This window comes from Haplochromis burtoni, unplaced genomic scaffold (genome assembly GCF_018398535.1).
Source record: "Haplochromis burtoni strain Fernald_Lab_line unplaced genomic scaffold, NCSU_Asbu1 Contig_94, whole genome shotgun sequence".
NCBI classification, from domain to species: Eukaryota; Metazoa; Chordata; class Actinopteri; order Cichliformes; family Cichlidae; genus Haplochromis; species Haplochromis burtoni.
The window spans coordinates 1,818,902-1,842,813 of NW_024582455.1; the positions used below are offsets into that span (position 1 = coordinate 1,818,902).

A 23,912-nucleotide genomic window follows, 5' to 3' on the forward strand; every position below is an offset into this window, starting at 1 on the left:
CTGCACCTTTTCTATACTTTCTGTGACTTAATATGTCCAAATCAGCATTTTTCATTTTTTGGCTAGATAATCATTTGCATATTGTCATATCTTCTACAATTTGTTTGTATTTGTTTTTTTAAATTTCCATTGTGGAAGTCCTCCTGCTGTTATCCGACACATCTCATTGTTCACAATCATGTTCCGCAAGCTGAAATCAACAATGTTGTGCCAAATTGACTGATTTGTTTCCATTTTTATACCCAGTTTCCAACACTGTCTTGTGCCGCAGTGACCCAGTTTGGTTACAGGGATCATTAAAGTTTCATTTTATCTTCCAAAAGCTGTAGGTGTGTCCAAGTAAATAAAACTCACAGCAGCACTGGCTGTTACTCACTACTATATTTAAATACTCTCACACACCCATAATGCACACACATAATTAAATGCTGTCTCTGATAAATATAGATTGTGTATTATAGTGGTCAGTATCTTTTGCACATTTGCTTTTCAGAAACAGCTGTGTAAAAGCCTCCAGCAGCACCGTGTCAGTCCAGCAGAGGGCTAGATGCCGCAGCTTTATGTGTGCATAAATGTCAGCATCTTTTTTGCTTATGTCATCACTATCAATGTTAAAAAACAAAAACAAAAAAACAACTATGCTTTGACTTAATCTGTGCTATACTGCTTGTTGGGCCAAGTATCTGGTAACCTACTTGGAAACATTGGAAAACACTGTTTAAAGACATACTGGTGTTTTGATGATATGGTTTATGGTACTGTTTACCCCCAGGATCAAATCTTTCATAAATGTTCAGCTGAGTTGAGATCTGGTGACTGCACAGGCTGTATCATATGATTTCCATGATTTTCACACTCATCAAACCATTCAGAGACTTTTCAGATCCAATGGGTTGGGGCACTGTCGTTCTATTGGGCCAGAAATGTTGCATCACAGGTCTATTCAAAGCAGCTTTATATAAATTTTCAGTGACCTTTCTATCTTAATTCAATTACTTTCAATTCAATTATATTTATATAGCACCAAACAACAAGTACTTGGCAACAGTGGGACGGAAAAACTCCCATTTATAACAGGGAGAAAACTCTGGCAAAACCAGACTCAGGTTGAGTCAGCCATCAGCCACAACTGTTTGGGGTGATGGGTTAGGTCTCAGTCTCGGTGGACCAGTGGAACCATATCATGCCAGTATTATATATGTGACAGCATCCAGTGACATACCAGCGTGTAACTTAAACTGTAACTCATCAGGTAGTAGAACTATCCATAAAATATCCATATCTATAAAAAGAACCAATTGTTTGAAATTTAAAGTTAATCAGTGGTAACAGTTTTTATTGTATTGTGCAGTGATTAGGGATGTTTTTGTTTTTTTAAGATAGTAAACACTGAGTAATTTAAGCATAAAAAAGTGCCAAACTCAAGGGATTAACCAGTGTTGTGTCTAGACATAGCAGACAATTTAGCAAATAAGCAATTTTAAATTATATCTTTAGATACTTTATTACAAGCAGTCTGCAAAAAACACTACTAGTTTTAGTTGAATCTATGAAAAATGAAAGATAACACAGTTTGACAGGCATAATATAGCGTGTAATGCCAACAAAGTGCAGAAACATCCAAAGAAGAGCTTTGAATGTCCTTCAAGGAGCCTGGAGAACTATTCCTGAAGACTAAAGACATTCTGTTCAGACTGTGTTGAAGAATAAAGGTGATCATGTCAAATATTGGCTTTCAAACTCATTAGAATTGTACAGTCTTTTTTTGGCTTGTAGTCATTTATTTTTGGACATATTTCAATAATCCATCTGCAATTTTGTTTACCAGCCTGGATCAGGACCATAGTTAAAACATTTAACTTTTAATCGTTTTTATTAATTATACAGATCTAGTTAATACAGAGCATAAAGTTTTACTGCCCAGCAATTTCATAAAATGTGCAATAACTCTCAGTGTCGGCCTAATAACAGCTGTCACAGCAGCTCCACTTGATCAATAGACCACCCATAATTACAGCAGGAACATTTTCTAAATCCATAATGTAACGTCAGATTTTTCATTGGATTCCCTTTTTTCTGTGTAAAATAGAAATGCTGGTTGTAAAAAAATAAATAAATAAATAACAAAAAAACATAAAAGTGGTGACACAAGAGGGATCATGAGGCCCATGGGAATTCTGTCATAGATAAATACCAAAATGAAAACTAGCTGGAAAAAACCCCCAAATGATTCACACTGCAGAAAGACCTTCTCTCTGCATTTACACGCATGAAGAGACCTGACTGCCCCATAGCAGTACTGTATGTCAGCCTCACGGAAGGACAAAATTCAACCATAAAGTAATGACTGATGTCTAAATAAATGCAGTCTGGTTACAGTAATAAATACGTTTCATTCTAAAGAATAGTAGAAGTGAAAAACAATGTGTTGAACATCTTTAAGTTGCTATTTGAAAAAGTGAAGAAGTATATACATATATGTGCAAAAGGTCAGTATATTATTGCAGATAATGGTGAGGCAGGTGCAAACAGACAAAAGGACAAATACTTTGAACAAAATCTCTCAACTTTACCTGAATTTTATAAATGAAAAGAAAACGTCTGCGTATTAATTCAATTCTCCGGTTTGGTAACCATAACTACACGCATGACACCCCTGCTTCTCATTGGTAGCTGCTCCTCTCAGTCCCGCCTAATACGGTTTGTAATTGGACAGACAGTTCAGATACAACCTTCCTATAGGCTGGCGTTCTGCACTACCATTCGTTAAACGAATACGCTTCCCGTCTTTCTTCACGCCTATTCACCCTGTGATTGGTTCGCAGTCAAGTTAGTCAAATTTTAACTTCCGGGTGTCGACTCGTTGCAAAATAGATCATTCCACTCTGCAGTCGTGGAAGTGGGCAGCCACTGAGATAAACCTGGAAAAATAGCGATAGGAAAAAAGTGAGTTACTTAATTTGGGAACATTATTTTGTTTTCATTCAGCACTTCTCCGTATACCTGTTGTTAACTTGGGTCTAATTTAGATACCGTTAGCTAGCTAGTCTGCGAGTTACACAACCTGGATAACACCAGGAGCTAAATTAATAGCTAGTTGACGTTCCCAGTTGGATGCATATGTCGTTTTCTTTAATTCTGACATTTCTTGCAAACATACTTAGCCTATATGTGGTGTGGCTTACAGTTAGGAGGCTACACGTGACACCTCCCTCTTATAAAATGGGCAGCTGTGTATATTCAAGGTTAAACGGGGTGATGATCATCTTGCAGTTTTTGCCCAGAACTATTTCTTTTACATTTATATCTGAGGTCTCAAACTTCTACATTTTCTATAAATGATCAATTTTAGAGTATGGTGTGTGTGTTTGCTGTTTTGTATGCTGGCATTTTCCTGTATTGTCACTCAAACGTCTCATAACCTGTAACTTGAGTCCTCCTCTCTCCCTCCTCTGTGTTTGAAGTGATGCTGTCAGAAGTCCTGAAGGTGCTGCGAGGAGCTGGTAAAGTGGGCTCTTCACTGGTCTCCACTCAAGGCGAGCAGCTCCAATTAATGGCCTGCAACTCTGCCCTGGGAGCAGGGGTCAAAGTTGCTCAGGATGTGGTAGAAGGACTGGTTGGCACATTTATGGGTGGCAGCAGTCAGGTGAATTTAACTGAAAAATAAGCAGAAAGTAAAAAATAAGCTCTAAATGCAAAACAAGTCATACATAAAAGGAGCCATTAATGTAATAATTAAAAAAACAAATAAACAAAACACTCTATTCTTTGCTTGTCTTGAAAACAGCTGATTTAATCCCATTTAGTTAAAGGTTGCTGCCTGCTTCAATCTGTGTGTAGTGGAAGAGGCAGACATATAGGTACTCACATTTTTGTGAGACTGTTCACTGACATTTCTGTATTCCCAAACCTTTTACTTCTGAAGGGGTAGATAAAAGTGCCAAACTCTTAACCTAACCTGTACCTGATTATAAGCAAAAGTTCTAACCTATACAACATTTCATCTTACAGGCTAAAACTTGACATGTCATTGTATATTTTTTGTCTTGTTACCTGTAAATAATGACTTCAGTCACTTACTGATGCTCTTTTAAATGAGAGAGGGTTGCAAACCCACAATCTGCAAATTATAGCTACAAAAACTTGGATTACACTGCTCCCTAAACCGGCGCTACAATAGTTCACTCAGCAATTTCTTTTTGTGTGTGTGCGTGTGTGTGTGTTTGTGCAGCAGCAGCAGTCAGTACAGGAGGATGTGTTTCCAGATGCGGAGGGCTGGGAGAATATGGACCCTGAAGAAGCAGCCAAATGGGCTGTGGGGTCCCATTTCCCCCCTGCTGAAGGGGAGCACAGCCAAACAGAAACGGGACCTGCAGCACAGATGCACGCAGGTATTACTGAGTGTTTATCGAATATCGGATGCACTTACAGGTTTACGGTAAGAATATAGAAATGGTATTGTTTGGTTTCCAGCATTGCTCCTTTTTTATCCAGAATGTTTGCCTCAACAAATATAAAGAAACCATTTATTTAGGTACTGGTCTTTTTAAGTTTAACAAATACACATTTAAAAAAAAAGAAAATAGCATCCTTAAGGCCTCCATACCACGTGGCGTGTATATTTCAGCCAGTTATTGGCCCTTAAGTATTGTATTTTTTTTTCTTCTCTCTGCATTAGGGGTACCTCCTAAATCAGGAATGGCAGGAGGCGGCGCAGGCTGGCTTGGGCAGGGTGCTCGCTTCCTTCACAACACCTCAGCCCTCCACCGGTACTACTTCCAGAGCAGGTCTCGCCACAACACTGTTGTGGCCAAGCTCACACCTGAGGACATCAAGAAAGCCCGGGAGGCAAAGCAGGCATTGGCCAAACCTGTCAAACAGAAGGTTGGTTTGAGGACGCCCGTGTGCAAATAGTCAGGTCCAAAAGGTTTTGAACAATGAAAAGTTTTGTGGTTTTGCCTCTGTACACCACCACAATGGAATTAAACCAAATGATAAGAGTGTGACTGAGCTGCAGACGTTCAGCTTTAATTCATTGGGTTTAATAAAAGTGTTATATAGTTCTGCATGATTACTTTAGTGGATCCTAAAAATATTTTTATTTCATTGTCAGATAAGCATAACTCTGCTTTTACAATCATGTTGTGTGACATTCCTGCTAATGTAAAAATCTTGGCATCAATATAAAATGGTCCTCATTTACCTAAACTGAATGCTCCTCTTAGAAGGCAAATCAAACAAATTTATTAAAAAATGGTACCAAAACAGAACAAAAAATCAAATTAACAGGGCTCTGCCTTTATTTTTGCATTGTGTTCTGATCCTTTTCATTAAACCTTTTCATTAACACTTCATCAAACCTAAAAGAAAAACTTAAATGTATTGAATGAACTGACCAGCTCAGCAATAACAAAAAGGCCCAAAAAACCCCAGAAGACAACTAAATGGTCAACGTCACATCATCTAACTAAGTTGAGGCACACCTCGACCCTTGTGGACGTATGCTTATCATCATCAAAGTCTAGAGTCAAAAGATGCCTTGATGGATGGAAGTGCAGAGGGTTTACAATATGGTGCTGTGTGTGCTCTGATTAGATTCAACCAAATGTCTTGACCCAAAGCAAACTGCAGAAGCTACCAAGAGTTTCTCGATGCAGATTGTTCAATCACCATCTCATCCCAACCCATTAGAACAGCGTTTCAATTATCAAATACAAAAATGAATTCATAGAGACCCACAAACAAACAGCAACTGGATTCAGCTGCAATAAAGGCCCAGCAGAGCAAGTAAGGAAACGCAGCATTTGGATGGATTCTAGGCTTCAGGCAGTTGTGTACTGCAAAGAATTTTCATCCAAATATTCAAAAGAATCCATATATTCTGGATGGGCTTTATTATGTTTGTCCTGTTATGTTTGAGCCTCTGAAAATGTATCTAAAAGTGATGTGAATTCCTAAACGGTTAATGCAATACTTTTGTTAAAGACCTTGAATTTAAAAAGTCTGCACTTCATATCAGTGCATTATTTGATTCATGTCATGTGGGAATGCAAACAGAGAATGCTTATGGAGCTAACTGTACACACACATGCAGACAGATACAATTAATAATCTGCATTATTGTGGATGTATATCGTTATATTACTTTGAGTTCATACATTTCATCTTATTTGAGTGAATGAACAGATGGTCAAAACCCATAATATTTATCTAATAAGTTTGTGTACATATTCAGTCTTTTTGACTTTTAGTGTTCGTTTAAATTATATTTTAATAATGATTTCTTTATGTGTGTTCTGTAAAAGGTATATATTTTTTCTCTTCCACCCACATGTCATTGTTCCCAGAGTTCACGAGGTCTTTTTAGTCCTATTTCTGCAGTAAAGTGAGATGCTGGAAGAGTTGGAAAAGAGTCAGTCACCACTACAGATATTATTAATAACATTTTTTTCATTCACATGTTTGACTTTCTGCAGCTGAGCGACCGTGCCAAAGAGAGAAAGGTGCCCGCCACAAGAATCAGCAGGCTGGTTAATTTCGGGGGTGAGAATAATCTGTTTTTGTTTTACCTGCTCAGTTTGTCTCTGGGTTTCAAATTGACTCCAGGAGCCGTCGGACAAAGATGATCGTTCACTAAAATGTCTAAGCTGGGAAACCCAAGTTTATCAAGTGGTGACATAAGAATGACTCGAATCATAACTCAGTCACCATCTTTAGTTGTAAAGAAAAAAAAAAGGGGGCTTTGCTTAATAAATGCAATATGTTCCATGATGTCAGGTGTGGACAAAGACACAACTGAATGAATTTTTCTTACACCACAAAATTACATTTTAAATGAAAATTTCAGAAAAAAATGTTCAGTAAGTAACTGGAGAGATGACTCGTCAGTACTTTGAAGCTCTGGTGTTGAGTGTTTTCTTTTTTTCCCTGTTAAAAAAAAAAAAAAGAAAAAAACTTTTTGATTAGTTGACTTGTTGAGGCATGTATGGTCCATTCTGCCGTCACTATTGTTTAGTGATTTGACTGCTGATTGAAATGTTGGAGACTCTTTTCCCCACTTAGAATCTGTGAAATTGTGCTTCATGTGAGGAATTTCCTGAATACTAATGTAACCTTGAGCCTATGGTGTGAAATCTACAAATCAGTCCCATTATGAAGCCTTCAATGTAAACCTAACAGTTCTGATGAGACACATTCAGTCACTTATGGATATTCTTGGAGTCTATTAACAATACTTTATTTGTTTTGTCATTGACAACTGTTGGTTATTAGCTTACCACTGTTACAATAAAAATAAAATTCTTGCTTCTTAATCATCAGAAGTCAAGAAGAGTTAAAGGTGTGGTAAAATATGTGGGGTAGTGGAGTATACTTCCATCCTGCTACATAGTAGCAACATCTGTGTGGGATTGGTGGTTTCCTCTAGCATGTCTTCAAGGGCCCTGCAGTTAAAATTGCTTCTGTCCCTCTGCTGCAGGATTGGCGGTAGGGCTGGGAATCGGTGCCATTGCAGAAGTGGCAAAGCAGTCACTAGGAGGCAAACAAAAAGCAGGTAAAGATGTTTTACTGCTGTTCGCGCCTTCCATCCTGTAAACGAGCCTTGTGTCCTACACTCTTGGCAGATTCAGCAGACAGATGGACGCCTGGTAAACCTTGAGTTGTTTCTAATGTGTCAACACCCGATAGGCCCAGGACAGGCTTTAGATCAGATATGCTAACAAGAATTTATAACGGCTTTACAGGGAGTGCAGAATTATTAGGCAAGTTGTATTTTTGAGGAATAATTTTATTATTGAACAACAACCATGTTCTCAATGAACCCAAAAAACTCATTAATATCAAAGCTGAATGTTTTTGGAAGTAGTTTTTAGTTTGTTTTTAGTTTTAGCTATTTTAGGGGGATATCTGTGTGTGCAGGTGACTATTACTGTGCATAATTATTAGGCAACTTAACAAAAAACAAATATATACCCATTTCAATTATTTATTTTTACCAGTGAAACCAATATAACATCTCCACATTCACAAATATACATTTCTGACATTCAAAAACAAAACAAAAACAAATCAGCGACCAATATAGCCACCTTTCTGTGCAAGGACACTCAAAAGCCTGCCATCCATGGATTCTGTCAGTGTTTTGATCTGTTCACCATCAACATTGCGTGCAGCAGCAACCACAGCCTCCCAGACACTGTTCAGAGAGGTGTACTGTTTTCCCTCCTTGTAAATCTCACTTTGATGATGGACCACAGGTTCTCAATGGGGTTCAGATCAGGTGAACAAGGAGGCCATGTCATTAGTTTTTCTTCTTTTATACCCTTTCTTGCCAGCCACGCTGTGGAGTACTTGGACGCGTGTGATGGAGCATTGTCCTGCATGAAAATCATGTTTTTCTTGAAGGATGCAGACTTCTTCCTGTACCACTGCTTGAAGAAGGTGTCTTCCAGAAACTGGCAGTAGGACTGGGAGTTGAGCTTGACTCCATCCTCAACCCGAAAAGGCCCCACAAGCTCATCTTTGATGATACCAGCCCAAACCAGTACTCCACCTCCACCTTGCTGGCGTCTGAGTCGGACTGGAGCTCTCTGCCCTTTACCAATCCAGCCACGGGCCCATCCATCTGGCCCATCAAGACTCACTCTCATTTCATCAGTCCATAAAACCTTAGAAAAACTCAGTCTTGAGATATTTCTTGGCCCAGTCTTGACGTTTCAGCTTGTGTGTCTTGTTCAGTGGTGGTCGTCTTTCAGCCTTTCTTACCTTGGCCATGTCTCTGAGTATTGCACACCTTGTGCTTTTGGGCACTCCAGTGATGTTGCAGCTCTGAAATATGGCCAAACTGGTGGCAAGTGGCATCTTGGCAGCTGCACGCTTGACTTTTCTCAGTTCATGGGCAGTTATTTTGCGCCTTGGTTTTTCCACACGCTTCTTGCGACCCTGTTGACTATTTTGAATGAAACGCTTGATTGTTCGATGATCACGCTTCAGAAGCTTTGCAATTTTGAGACTGCTGCATCCCTCTGCAAGATATCTCACTATTTTTGACTTTTCTGAGCCTGTCAAGTCCTTCTTTTGACCCATTTTGCCAAAGGAAAGGACGTTGCCTAATAATTATGCACACCTGATATAGGGTGTTGATGTCATTAGACCACACCCCTTCTCATTACAGAGATGCACATCACCTAATATGCTTAATTGGTAGTAGGCTTTCGAGCCTATACAGCTTGGAGTAAGACAACATGCATGAAGAGGATGATGTGGACAAAATACTCATTTGCCTAATAATTCTGCACTCCCTGTAATATGTGTTAAATGAGCAGTGCTTGATGATGTACCACTGCCTCAGCTTTTATGCTCCACTATCCACAGTTGTCTCAGTTTAAGGCCAGAGCTTATTTACATGCAGCAGTTTAAATGAAATAAATGACTTCTGTCATGCTATGATACTCTTAATATGTTGCACCTAATATCATTACTAATACTGCTTCTGTTTACAGATGTAAGCTCCCTGCTCGACTCTCCCTTCCTGTCAGAGGCCAATGCTGAGAGAATAGTCAGCACTCTGTGTAAGGTCCGTGGAGCTGCTCTCAAGATAGGCCAGATGCTCAGCATACAAGGTACACGCTGTAACACGGGCTGCACGCAAAATGCTCTTTACATGTCCTCACAGGATTTTTCTGACAGTGGCTTTTTCTCTTCAGACAACTCCTTTATCAACCCCCAACTGCAGAAGATCTTTGAGAGGGTCCGACAGAGTGCAGACTTCATGCCCACATGGCAGATGACTGTAAGCCCAAGACCTGTTACTGGCTCTTCAGCTATTTTCACACAATTATTTCAATTCAGTTGTATTTGCAAAGCTTGAAATGAAAACAACAGTCTCCTCAAGACTGTAAGGGGAAAGACCGTATAATAATAGAGAGAAAACCCCAACAATAGGGTGACCCTACCATGAGCAAGTAGTTGGCGACAGTGGAAAGGAACCCCCCCCCCCCCTTTAAGTGGAAGAAACCTCTGGTAGAACCAGGCTCAGGAAGGGGCAGCCATCTGCCACGACCAGTTTTATCTAATCTTAGAAGCAGGAAATTGTCAGAATATGATGTGTGAGGACCCAAGGTGCAACACAAGTAGGTGGCAGTTTTTAAAAAGGCGAGCCCTTTATTGAGCCGTTAAAAATCTCATGAGGCAAAACACAAAACTAAGCCAAATGAAACTCACTAAGGAGCTGAGATGCTAGGGAACGAAGACCAGGAAACGGACTACACCAGGGAAATGAAATGAACAGTACACTGACGAAGGACAGAGGGAGACAGATACTGTCTATAAGCAGGAGGGCGATTAGGGGAAGTGGAGACACTTCCGGGCGGGAAATCATGAATAACAAGACAAGGGAAGTTAGACTGAACATAACGCACACGAGACAAGAGACTATCACAGTAAAACAGGAATCATCTTGTACAGAAACTGACTAACACATGCAGAGCGGACAGACATGGGGGGGCTGACTGGGGAAACAAAGGGATCACAAAAAGATAATAATGAAATGTTCCAAAACCAATAAGAAGAGCCAGAATATAAGCAGACACTACAAAGGTTATAATAAATGCTAAAGAAAACTCACAACAAAATACAAGAGAGCCAAATAAAACATTAGAGAATCTAAAAAAAACCAAAGAATAATATAGTCTAAAGAAATTACAAACGCAAAACCAAGAGTCTAAAAACCAATGATCCTAACAGAAACTGGAGGTCATCCAGGTCTTTATGTCTTTAAGACATTTCTGCAGTTTAACTATGGCAACGTTCACACTGCAGGTGTTAATGCTCAATTCCGATTTTTTGATCAAATCCGATTTTTTTTGTCTGCTTGTTCACACTACAAATAAAATGCGACAGCAAACGCGCTCTAGTGTGAATGCTCAAAGCGGCCCGCATGCGCAAAAGAAGACGTCACACACAACGCGCTCTGTTTAGACCCAGAGCAAACAGTATTGTTTGACTGATGGCCTTAATGTAAAGTCTGAAACAAGTCTTTATGTTTCCCAATTTTTTCTTTAAGTTATTTTGTTATTTACATAATAATGTAAATAACAAAATAAATATCCTTATTGCTGTTTTAGAGGAGCGGTGCTTCAAAGGATAGTTGCAGATTTCTGTCAGAATCTGCAGATTATACAGTACAAATAAAATGTTCACGTTTCTCCAACGTTGTCTTCCCAGCAGTTTCACTAACATCTACACGGGATGGCCAGGAAGCGTTCGCGATGTCTTCTCCGGCACTGATAATTGGCGTCTGTCTTGTGTCCATGACGTAAAAGACGGATTTAATGCGACATGACCGTTCAAACAACAGTCGCTTTCTAAAACATCGGATTTGTATCGGATTCAGTACCACATACGAAAGTGACCCAGATCGGATTTGAAAATATCGGATTTGTCCCGTTCACACTGTCATAGCATGATCGGGTATGGATCGCATAGGGTCAAAAAAGTGGGATTTGATGCGCTTTCGCCTGCAGTGTGAACGTAGCTTATTTGTTGTGTGTTATCTGGCTTCATGGATAGATAGAGCTGGGTATCATCTATCTGCCTAGCAATGAAATGTATGCTGTGCCTTCTAATGATACAGCCTGAAGGAACCATGTACAATGTGAATAAAATCAGTCTTGGCACAGAACCCTGTGGAACTCCATAAGTAACCACAGTGTGTGACGATAACTGCCCATTTACATGAACAAACTGGAGATTATTACATAATTGTGATTCAAACCACTGCAGCACATTCCTTTCCAGTAATTTCTGACAGTATCTAAACAAAGTGGCTTTATGTCTGAATGAGCATCCTGTTTGCCTTTCCATAACAGGATTCTTACTAGACGACAAGTAATTCTATTTATACGTCACTTTGAATGCACCACAAGTCTGAACCTCATCCTGACATGTATCCTGTCATGCATAGCGGGTGACACTGTTGCCTGTTAAATATCTTGTGCATCTCAGTTGCTCAGGTCTCTTAAAAACATGATTGTTTTTGAGCCTATAACCGCTCCTGCATTGTGGCTGGTTTACCCTCTACAGCATCTACTTCTTTAACTCTCCATAGGCACTCATAAATGGATTTCAAACAATACCCATCCATCCGTTTCCTTAACCACTTATGCAATTCAGGGTTGTAGGAGGCTGGAGCCTATCCTAGCTCTTACAGGGAAAGAGGTAGAGCACTCTCTAAACCAGTACACCAGTCTATTACAGGTCTAACACAGAAAGACGGACAATTATTTGGATGCAGTATCTTGTTATGGAACTGGATTTACAACTACTTCAGCTATGTATTCATTGCTTTTATTTTCTGATGATTTCATATAGTTTTCACCTACTATGCAAAAAGATTAATGTGTAGACACGACAGCACCAGTTTGGCCTTTTATTTTCTTATCATAAAAGGCCATTTGGATATTTTGTAAATGCCTATATTGTTGTAATAAAAAGTTGAGCTTTTCAGGAAGCCCTATGTACAAATATCTCTACAGTAAGAACATTATTCACTACACTTTTTGGTGTTTTGATGCTTGTTATTGTGCGCTGTCCTTCATGTCGGATCAGTGCTGTTGTAGCAGCACGTGGTTGCCAAACACCTTATTTAAGCCTTTTTCTTACATGTGCTATAGCTCGGGATCTTTAGCGTTACCCAGTGTGATGTATGACAGTGCTGCAATCTGTGTTTCTGACTGTATAGAAAGTTCTGGAGGAGGATCTGGGGCCAGGCTGGCGAGAAAAGCTCTCATCCTTTGAGGACAAGCCATTCGCTGCAGCTTCTATTGGCCAAGTCCACCACGGGGTTTTAAAAGATGGTAGAGAAATCGCCATGAAGATCCAGGTAGGAGCTTATCGACACACTTGCGCAGTCTGTGTTTCACTCTCTGCATTGGACTCGACTGTCTGTTTGTCACTTATTCTTCTCAGTACCCTGGTGTGGCAGAGAGCATCCGCAGCGACATAGACAACCTGATGGCAGTACTGAAAATGAGCGTGGCTCTGCCAGAAGGTAACAACTACAGGACTCTGTAGTGTCCTTTTTGTGTTTGACTTTCCTCAGAGCAGATTCAAAATCAGCAAGATGTATTTAGTCAATAAGAAATTCTGATTTTTATTCATTTATTTATTTATTTGTAATCTTAAAACAACTGTACATTGCAAGTTTTTATACTATGACTTTCACCCATGTGTAAATTATAACCAGTGTCTCCACTATTTAAGACCACAAGGTGGTGCTATAGATGCAGGTCAAACTAGCTTTTTATCCAAGAGAGGCTTGTTTCAGACAGTAATGATTCTTTCATTATTAATAAAGAATTTGCATATTTATTTATTAATTGTCTAAAATAATAAGTAATTAGTTTATTTATGTAGTTTATGTGGTTTTCAACTTACCTGTTTGAGGGCTTTCCACAAACCTTTTCAAAGTTGTTTTGTTTAAGTGATTGCTGACACCATTATTATAGGTGCATAATGGCTTGTAGTAGCTACAGAGCATAATTGGTGCAACCAGTTGAGTGACCACGCTGGATTTTAAGCTTTTATTTTATTAACCCACAGTGGAGAGATGACAGAATATGTGATGGGAGAGAATAATTAGATCCCTGGGGACATCTGTCCATGTCAGAGTAAAAGTGCTTATTTTTGTCAGTTGCGCTCTCGTCACGCTTTAATGCCAGATCAAATGAATAACTTGACATGAGCACAGCTCCATCTGTGGCAGGTCTTTTTTTTTTTGCTCCCTGCTTTTTTTTTTTTCTTAAGACTTCTTCTTCAGTTTGGCTGGCAGTAGATATCCCACTCAAAAACCTTGATGATTGAGTTTTATGGCTCAGTGTTTTTTCAGCAATCTGCAGAAATAATCTGTAAAGCCATGCACATCCTAGTGTTCAATAGAATGGTTGCTAGATCAGAAAATGTCAGATGTAAAAACAAATTCATCCACACACCGAGAAGTCAGGAAGGGAATTACACGGCTGATAAAAATATAATCTGTAAATGGGAGCTGTTTGCTGCGCGGAGCAAGCTCTTCGCATTTCATCCAGTGGCAGCAACACTTGCTAAAGCAAGTAGCGTTTTTGTGACTGTAGTTTTCTTTGTGCAGCTACAGTTGTTTATTTTCTTTGTGTGGTAACTGTACACATTGCACTCTTTCACCAAACATCTCTCTTCATTTCTCACCCATGTTTGCACTGCAGCTCCGTGCCTCCCCTGAGCTTTCACACTGACACTCATATTGAATGTTAGGCACACTCTTTGGGGATCCTTTTCAATGTTGTCAGACACTTACAAAGACAATCGTAGCTTGTTGGTGGCAAATACTCACATTTTAACTCTGACACAGACTGTTGCCCTGTGGGATTACTCGCTCCCTATTGGATTAATTCATTTTTGTCCCAATTAACACTCTAAATAAAAAAAATATGGTAACCCAAGGCTTAGCTTGAATAATGCCTGGATTTTTCTTTTACCTATAGCCCACCAGTATACCAAAATACACTTTTAATGCAATGCTTACAACCTGATGTTGATTTTTTTCTGTGTTCTCCCTGCTACATACTCATGCAGTATATGAATTATTTTTAGACAGAAGCTACCCTGCTCTGTTAGAAGATGACATGGTCTGTGTGTTTTCTTTGCACCATTTATTTTTCCACAGGTCTGTTTGCAGACAGCAGCTTGGAGGTTCTACAGAGAGAACTGGCATGGGAGTGTGACTATAAGAGGGAAGCACAATGTGCCAAGAAGTTCAGGTAGGTTTCTGTTGAACCCAGGCCGGTGTTGTACTGCTGTGTACCCTTTGAGCTACACTGAAGTTACAGGGTGGATTCTTAATACTTATGTCCTGTTAGCTGCCACAGAACATATACATTCAACCTAAGCTGTCTGGGTACACATCTAGCTGATGTATTGTTTTTTATAATGTACAGTATACCAGTAGAGGTGGCAGATTATATATTTCAAGTGTAATTAGTAAATCAAGCATCACATTTAGCATTTCTTGGTAATCTTTACTTAATTATAATGCAGGCAGTAAAGGTAGAGTTAATTTTAACTGTCTTTGCGTGTGATTTGCCATTGATTTTGCATATTTTGGGTTTTGCATATTTTCCATTTTGCAAATAACATAATTATAAATCATTAAGGTTTTTTTTTTGTTTTTTTTTCCTTGCTCTCTCTCGTACCTCGGCCTTTAGATCACTGCTGGAGGGAGATGAGTTTTTCCAAGTCCCCGAGGTGATTGATGAGCTGTCAGGCCAGAGGGTGCTCGCCATGGAACTGGTGCAGGGCGTCCCACTGGACATGTGCGTAGAGCTGGACCAGGAGACCAGGAACCAGGTGTGTTTTACTTCAACAGTTAGGTGAATTTCATTCATTTGTCAGATGTCTAGGTGCTAGGGTTTGAACTGCGCTGGAATACAAGGGAATGTTATTGTGGTGGTGATGCTCAACTGGGTTAAAAAAAAAAAAGAAAGAAAAGAAAATCACATTAAGATGCTTCAGTTTAAAACATGCATAGTGAAGTAAAGGTCATCCAGTTTTACAGAAGACTCAGTGAAAATCATCCACGGGGCAGTCCTGGGCTGGGAAGCCTGCAATTAGAGGTCCATGACAGTCTGGAGCTCTAATTGTAGGAACCAATTAGAGCTGAAAGCAGGAGCAGATCGGATAGCTCTGCCCCCATACGAGGCTTTTGTTAAAGACTTACCCTGTCGCCAAGTCTAAATTTAAATATGCGTAGAGTTTGCGAGGTCTTCACCTTCCATTCGTAATTGGTAACAAAATTTAAAGCAATTTAATCATAAGTTTTGACATGTGTTGTACTCTGACAAGTGCAGATTCATATAAATCTCTCAGAACAAAATGACTTGGTGGTAAATTATTCAGCAGCACCTACAGTGCAGTGTGGAAGTGATACTCTGTGTCACTGTGGAAATATGTGTTTCAGAGCTGAGATAAGGCAACAAATTTTAGACAGAGTGGACACAGTGTGGCAGGGAATCACAGCACCATGAGAAGGCTACACAGGATAGGATCCAAAGGGTGGAAGGAAATGTCACATTGTTAAATGACAGCATGATGGTGAACACAAGCCTCTTCTCTCCACTTCAGATCTGTTCCAGCATCCTGCAGCTGTGTCTCAGGGAGCTGTTTGAGTTCAGATTCATGCAGACGGATCCAAACTGGGCCAACTTCTTCTACAACTCGGACACCAACAAGGTGGGGCAGTCATGCCATGTTTAAACCAATGTTAAATGTTAATAGGGATGTCAAATACAGCAGATTCATTTCACTCTTGTCTTTAGGTTGTTCTTTTGGATTTTGGAGCGTGCAGAAGCTACCCAGAATCCTTCACAGACGACTACATACAGGTATGATAAATCTGCCCGCAGTCAACCTCGCAACATGATTTATGCATCAAGGTTTCTCTCAATAATTTAACGTCGGAGCCTTTGGTTAAATTTTGTGTCAGCCAAGGCAAAAAAAAAAGGATTGTGAACAGTCGCATGCATGTGCACACATTCAGCCTGAAAGTGGAGCTCTGTAAATAAACAAGATTGTGTTGTGTGCTCAGGTGATTTATGCAGCTTCAGTCGGCGATCGAGCCACCGTTCTTTCCAAATCCAAGGACCTGAAATTCCTGACGGGCTTCGAGGCCAAGGTAGTTTTATTTTAGTCGCTGCTGCTGCTTATTTTTGATATGCTTTATCTGTTTTTGTCTCTTTTGTGTTCTCAGTTTGTTTGCATTCAGCACTGTTTCACTGCAGCGCACAGCCCTTATGCTCTTACCCCGTTTCACTAGTCTCCCTTTTGTTTTCAGTAGATAAATGCAATATGATGCTTACCTGATTTATAACTTTGACTCATTTCAAGTTAAAGGGTCTCTTGTCATGCACCCGAGGACTGCTTGCAGAGTTGCTGCTCTGTGGAAGTCCAGTTCTAAACATTTAAGGTTGCCCTTCTGCTATTTCATCTCTTCTGTATCAAACTGCTAATGACCGTCATTTCTCTGGTTACAACCCAGAGACCAAGCAGGAGTCGTCCACAGTGTTGTAGCCCAAAGGCAGCGCTTCAGGTCAGGAGCGTGGGAGGAAATTAAGCAGAAAAAACTTAAGCTGTTGTTTGCTGGCAAACAGCAACCTGAAATAACAGGAGTTTTGTGGTCACACGATTGGAATCTTTACTCACCTGATTTGACTCCTTGCTCCTCGGTCCCCCTCAAGTTGAAGCATCATTGTTTTGACACGCTTGAGCAGATGTTGCAAAGGGAAACAGTGGATTTTACACACAGTCTTAAAATTACAGCTGCAGTAAAAGCAGATTAGAGGTACACAAGAAGAAGATCTTGAAGAGGAGATCTAAACTACTTCCATGGCCACAGGTGTATAAGATCAAGCACCTGGGCATGCAGACTGCTTCTACAAACATTTAAGAAATAATGGCTCAGCAAATTCCAGCGTGGTACTGTCATAGGATGCCACGTGTGCGACAAGTCCAGCCGTGAAATTTCCTCTCTGCTAAATATTCCACAGTCAGCTGTTTGTGATATTTGTCCGGCAGCCTCGCCTCTGTCAGTGCGCCCCAGGGCAGCTGTGGCTACAATGTAGCTTGCTATCGCCAGTGCGTGAATGTGTGTGTGAATGGGTGGATGACTGAATGTAGTGCAAAGTGCTTTGGGGTCCTTAAGGACTAGAAAAGCGCTATACAAATGCAGGCCATTTACCATTTGACTGGCTTGACCTCAACCCGATAGATATTGAAGACTGTTAGCCAGGTCTTCTTGTCCAATATCCGTGTCTGATCTCACAAATGTGCTTCTGGAAGAATGGTCAAAAATTCCCATAAGCACACTCTTAATTGTGGAATATGGCTTATTAAACCCTATGGATTTATAATGAGATGTCACTCAAGTTCAGATGCGTGTGAAGGCAGACAAGCAAGTACTTTTGGCATGTATCAGCCTATGTGTGCTATTAAAGTGTCATTTATTATATGAAATATGACTCAGTTAAAGAAAACGCATGTAATTATATATACAGTCCAAGATATCATGCATACTTAATGCTCTGACATTAACATGCCTGCTGTAATTCTTCTTCCTGCTCCACGACAGGCCTTCGCAGATGCTCACGTGGAAGCGGTGATGATTCTCGGTGAAGCCTTCGCATCCGCCGAGCCCTTCGACTTCGGCACTCAGAGCACTACTCAGCGCGTTCAGAGCCTCATCCCGGTCATGCTCCGCCACCGCCTCACCCCTCCACCTGAGGAGACCTACTCCCTCCACCGCAAGATGGCCGGCTCCTTCCTCATCTGCTCCAAGCTGAAGGCGAAAATACCGTGCAAGGACATGTTCCTCGATGTGTACCACGCCTACATGCAGCGTAGGCAGGCCGGGCATGCAGCACAGGCTAGGGCTTAGCAGTTCTGAGACAAGTTTCTTAATTTGCCTTTCTCAGAGTGGCTCAGGAGTACAGAGACAGAAAAGAGTCACACTTAACTCTGTGGAGCCACTGGATTGGACGTACATCGTGTCAGTAATAACAGACTTTGCCAGCGTGCTCTAACAAAGACCACAAATGACTTTTGCTGCTACATATCACTCACAACAGTGTGAGGATGTTGTTAAGGATGTCCAAACACAACATTTTAGTGTGACCTTTACTTTTATGTACAGATAGAAATTAAACAATGACCTGATCACAGAGAAGTGCAGGCTTTCTGATTAGATTTTGTAAAAGTAAACACACAAAGCAAGGAGAGCTGCATGTTCTGTTTGTCCTCCCAGCTTCAGCTGGGTTTGCCTGCGAGCTCCACCTTATTTTTAAGTGGAGCGAGTATCTTCTATCTTGGGGGTGATGATACTGCCCCTGCACTGAATCACAGATGCTGCCAACTGCCGAGTCCTGTTTTTATAGAAGGCATTTTGTGCTTGCTGATGAGTTGGTGAATAAAGCTTTCACCTAAATGTGATGGCTGCCAGCCGAGATGACCAGATTATCAGATTAATTAGAGAAGACAGTCTAATGGACCCTACAAAATAATGGCCTTACATTATAAAGTGCACTTGGCATAAAACTCCATAACATGAAGTACCGTTAGCTCTTTTTCATGCTTATTTATTGCAAATACCTGCACTGTATCTTTAGAAGGCAGTGTGCTGTGCATGTTTTACTTTTGTAATGAAATAAAATCTGAAACAGTATTGTTTGTGTGTTTGTCACAAAGTGAGCTTTACTGGCAGGTGTCTACAAACAAATGATTCTTCCACACCCTATTGATCTTTCCGTTTCACATTTAGACCTGTTTTGGGAAATGTCAGTGACCGGAGGCAATGTTTGACCTCACCGTTTTCCTGCAATGGTCTTGTATTGACAGTTACGCGTAATAATAGTAGTTGAGCTGAAACAATGTTAGATTTGAGCTAATGGTGGCATTGATGGAGCTGTGTTTTCCAGGAACTATTTTCGTTCCAAGGCAGTGCTGCCAGTTTAGTCTGCGACCAAGCCATTAGAGCACTACGCAGCTGCCTGCAAGGCTCTCACACAATCATGGGAGCAGAAGTATTGGGCCTTCACTGGCATTATAAAAACCTGATGGAGAGAGAGATTGGGGAGGGGGCTTTAACTGAGTCCTTCCACTGAGCTCCGCGACGTCCTGCACAGTACAGCTGCTGAGCTGCTCCTACAGCGAGGTCTGCTCGTTCCTGCACTCTGCATTGGAATCAAGTTTATTTTCCTGAGTCTTGGAAATGGGCCGCTGCACATGTACAGAGAAGAAAAAGCACATTCTTCTCTTGTAGTTTCACGCAATGGAAAGTTGAAGTGCTTCTCTGCGTGTAAGAAGCAGCTGGCTTCAGTTTATTGGCGCAGAGTTAGCCTTTTTTTTTTTTCTTGGTCTCAGCCCTTTCACTGAGGCTCAACATTGGACCAGTGTGAGGTGATTTCTACCAGAACCAACCTGTTTATGAAGTGTTAAATGTGGTGCGTATGCGAAAACGTATTGTCATTGAAGGTGTCACTGTTTACATTTTGTTTGTGTGTAAAGACAAAAGAGTGAGTAGCAGTTTTGGTGAAAAATGTGACCATGATGGAAGCAGTTTCAAACTTTCTCCTCTCCAACATTAAGTAGGATGTAATATATGATTCACTTATAAAATACCTACCCACATATGTAATAGTCAGAATTACTGCCACCTTTGTCACTAGTTTTAATCAGACCAGTTTTAATTAGGCTATTGCAGACTTACTGGTATGTTTTTCTTCTAGAATAAGATGTTGAAAATGGTTTTTGACAAGCTCCAGCAACATGTTTGTATATAATCTGAGCACTGTTTGCAGCACAGTATTCATCACAGCTGTGTGTGATGTAGTTTGTGAAGTATATCGCCAGAAAAATACACGCTTAACACTTACAAACACCGGCTGCCACTCCTGTTAGCTGAGAACAGGAAACTGGGGGTACAATTCCCACAAGCTCACCGAAACTGGACAAAAGCTTGGAAAAAATCGCCTGGTCTGATGAGTCTCTGTTTCTGTTGTGACATTTAGATTATAGGCTCCATGTCCAGGATCATTCCTTTGTGGCTACAGTGTACCCATCTTCTAATGGCTGCTTCCAGCATGATCCCGCACCTTGTCACAAAGTTTAAATCATCTCAAATTGGTTTCTTGAACCTGACAGTCAGTTTAATCTGTAGTCACCAGATCTCAATCCAACAGTGCACCATTGAGAGTGAGAGCTTCCAGCTGACAAATATGCAGCAACTGTGTGATGCTGTCATGTCAATATGGACCAACATCTGTGAACATCGTGAAGGGCTAACATCTGTTTTCACGACTTTGCTGAATCTGTGCTACAAAAAATGATAGAAGTTCTGAAGGAAGGTCTGATCTGGTGCTAGGAAAGTGTAACTAATAAAGCAGCCATGCGTTCAGTATGGACTTTTTAACATTTAACAATCTACGAACTTTCTACATCATTGCTTCACAATATGTAAAATACTGTGTTCTTAAAAATCTTTGAAAAGCAAGTGCTTGCAATCTTGGAGAAATTCAGTGTTAATTTAACTATATTTGCAAAATATAGTTAAAATTTTGTGCCTTGCTAAAATGGGCGGGTGTCCTCTTAGGGCGGAGATATCAAACTTGTGGGCCACATACAGCCCACTTTGATGTTAAGTGGGCCGAACCAGCAAACCTCCCCCTTCTGTCAGTGTAAAGTAATTTAACTAAACATTTAATTGCATTTAATACAAGAAAAAGAAGTGTAATTTCAACAGTGGGTATCAGTCGTTGTACATGAAAAAGAAATACAGTTGTAGTAAATGAAAGACATCTGTCAGAACAAATAAACACATTTGTAAAATGACAGAAAAACGTTCTGGTAGCTCACTGCCCAGACATAATTCACATTCATTCACTGACAATGAAGCTAAAAGTGGGCTGGACTGGAGTCTTTGTCGGCCGATTCTGGCCCCCGAGCCTTATGTTTGACACCTGTGTTTTAGGGAGGCACGGGGACTTTCTTAAAACAGGGCTATAGTAAACCGTGAATCACAGCAGGTTAGATGCCGCACGGTGGCGCAGTAGAGCAACAGAACCACAACGCTGTGCTTTTTTTTCTTTTTTGGAAAACATCAATGGGAAGAGTAGATTTGCATGTCCGGCCGTCTGTGCCAATGGGCGCACTGGGAAGGCTGGGTTAGCGGGTGGAGCCGGGGGAAGCAGCCCAGTAAGTGCACAGTCAACAACCAAAGCATCCGAGATTACTACACCGATTCCACCGAAATCAGCCCCCCCTCCCGAAACCCCGAGTCGGTGCCTTTTTGGGAAAATATCGCTTTGATTGCACGAATAAGACAGACTCCCTGCTTTTTTAATTTTTAAAAAAAAATTGTGCCTGCGTGTTTATGTGTGTGTGCGTGTGTAGGCTACGCCGACCAGGTTGGTTTGCGGCTCCACGTCGCCTCCACTCCATCGCTTTGGTAGTGCGGATGAAGAGGGGATTTTTGTGAAATTACACATTCCGCCTGATTCTCGTACAGGGCTAATTTATTTGTGTCCGGGGTCCTGGATTTACACAGAGGAGGAGGAGCGGGGAGCCGATCATCCGTCGTTCTCTTGGGTGAGTTCACTGGATTCGCGTCCAATCTGGCATCCCGATTTACTGACACTTCCAGCCTTATTTAGCAATCCGGTAATGTCTCCATAACGACTGGACCCACAACCAAGAATGGAGCCATCCACTCAGCGTGCGTTTAAATTCTTGATGTAAATAGTTTGGGAGCTGATTTAATGTTTCATTGGAAGTGCACCGCTCTGATATGGACCTCGCCAGCGGGCCCATATATGTGAAATGAATGAAATGTGGCAGCCTTGGTCTTTATGATAACAGCTCACAGCTGTGATCCATCACCAAAGACCACAACTACACTGTGCCTGGACTCTGATCGACTCTTTCACGCCAACTGCGTGCGCACAGGTTGTCTAATTGTGCAGGAGTCTCCAGATAATGCTCTAAAAATTTAAGAAAAACTCCAACTTTATTGTTGTATTGATGATCTATAGGTGTTATAACCACCCTATTACAGCATTTGTGGTCTGGAAATCAGCTTTATTTGATCTTTAGTGGCAAGGTGAATGAGATAATGTGTTATTGATTGAACTGAAAGTAGTAACTTATTGGTTCATGGGATTGTTTTAGTTTTAGCCAACCTCAGCTTGTGTGCAGAGGCCAATATTTCCATGCATCTCCAGGATTTTCTGCATTATCTCTCCATTGCATCACACTATGTGGGGAATCGTGCCTTTTGGGCGTGTTTGCATCATTTTCAAAGTTTTCTTCCAAGGGTGTATCTTTCTTTGTCTCATTGCTGCTTGTTGTGTTTTGGAAAGAATGTAAAGACGGGGGGCAAAGGATGCAAAGTGCATCGAGAACAGTGACACAATGCAAATTACATACATGCACACGCAAAGCGTGGCACATGCCTTTGTACATAGGGCTGGGTAATGCATGCAGCTCTATTGACTGTGGAGCTCCATCTGTTCCATGACATGGCATTCCTCAGACAGGCAGTCATGCTGTTAGGGCTGGTCTGTGCTGACCCACTGGCTCAGAGTGAGGACACAGGAGTCACTTAGGGTGTGTTAAAAGCATAGTACTCTTAGAGTACTAGTAGAGAGGGGCGCAGACTGTCTCCTACCATTGGTCCTAGACTATTTGCATGTGCAGCTGGAGGGTAAGGCTTAAGTTGAGGCTTGTGGGGCTAGTCTCAGTCATGGATTAAGCTACAGCATGAGGAGTTTGTTTTGGAGTGTGTTCTGTAATGAGGCATGATTTGATTTAGAGATGTGGCTAAAATATGGTAAGGTTTAGTCCACACCTGCAGCTTACTTGAGGTTAGGTTTGTGAGTGAAGCTGAATGGAGAATAAGTGGAATCTACAGTTATGGTTTCAGGATGGAGAACAGGAAAAAAACAAAACATGTTTGCTCCAAAGTTTGGCTTAGAAAGGCTGGAACGGGCCTGGGGCAAGTGACTCTAGAGGACTGATGATTAGATTTATGATGAGGCTGAAAAGAAGGGTTTGTGTGGTTAAAAGATCAGATCTCAGTTTGGTGTAAAGAAGGGCTAGTGCAGTCTAGCTATGGGACCTGAACGAAGAACAGATTGGTTTAGAGACTGGCTGTAGAGGTTGTAGTTTTGGTTTGGGACAATCTGAAGCTTGAGACATACTAACGTGATCTGGGACTTCAACTAATGAAGGAGAACACGCGATTAAAAGGTGGGGCTGGAAGAAGTTTGCTCTAGGGATGTGACTAGAGGCACGCTATGTCTCCAGAGCCGAGGTAAGCTGGAGATCCAGGGATGGAA

General features: G+C 41.0%; 2 protein-coding genes across 4 annotated transcripts in view; both read left to right on the forward strand.

The window, feature by feature from the left end:
- The first annotated feature begins 2,835 nt into the window (after positions 1–2,835).
- Positions 2,836–19,540, forward strand: coq8b (coenzyme Q8B). Of its 2 annotated transcripts, XM_005926567.3 has the most exons (16): positions 2,836–2,946; positions 3,465–3,646; positions 4,232–4,391; positions 4,679–4,884; positions 6,477–6,543; positions 7,478–7,552; positions 9,501–9,620; positions 9,705–9,790; positions 12,740–12,880; positions 12,967–13,048; positions 14,699–14,792; positions 15,237–15,378; positions 16,153–16,260; positions 16,347–16,412; positions 16,616–16,702; positions 18,155–19,540. In XM_005926567.3, coding segments are annotated over exons 1-16 (1,923 nt in total). In that variant the 5' UTR covers positions 2,836–2,945; the 3' UTR covers positions 18,461–19,540. The 2 variants fall into 2 exon arrangements, with proteins under 2 accessions (XP_005926629.1, XP_042078696.1); XM_042222762.1 differs by lacking the exon at positions 2,836–2,946 and having other exon boundaries at positions 3,465–3,536.
- A 2,168-nt stretch (positions 19,541–21,708) lies between these two features.
- Positions 21,709–23,912, forward strand: part of numbl (NUMB like endocytic adaptor protein) — a 61,949-nt gene continuing 59,745 nt past the window's right edge. Inside the window, exons 1-2 of one of the 2 annotated variants that reach the window (XM_042222761.1) lie at positions 21,709–21,853; positions 21,970–22,164. The gene's annotated coding sequence lies outside the window, so the exon portion shown is untranslated. Of the gene's footprint in view, positions 22,165–23,912 lie in introns of both variants that reach the window. The other variant, XM_014334943.2, reaches the window with a different exon arrangement.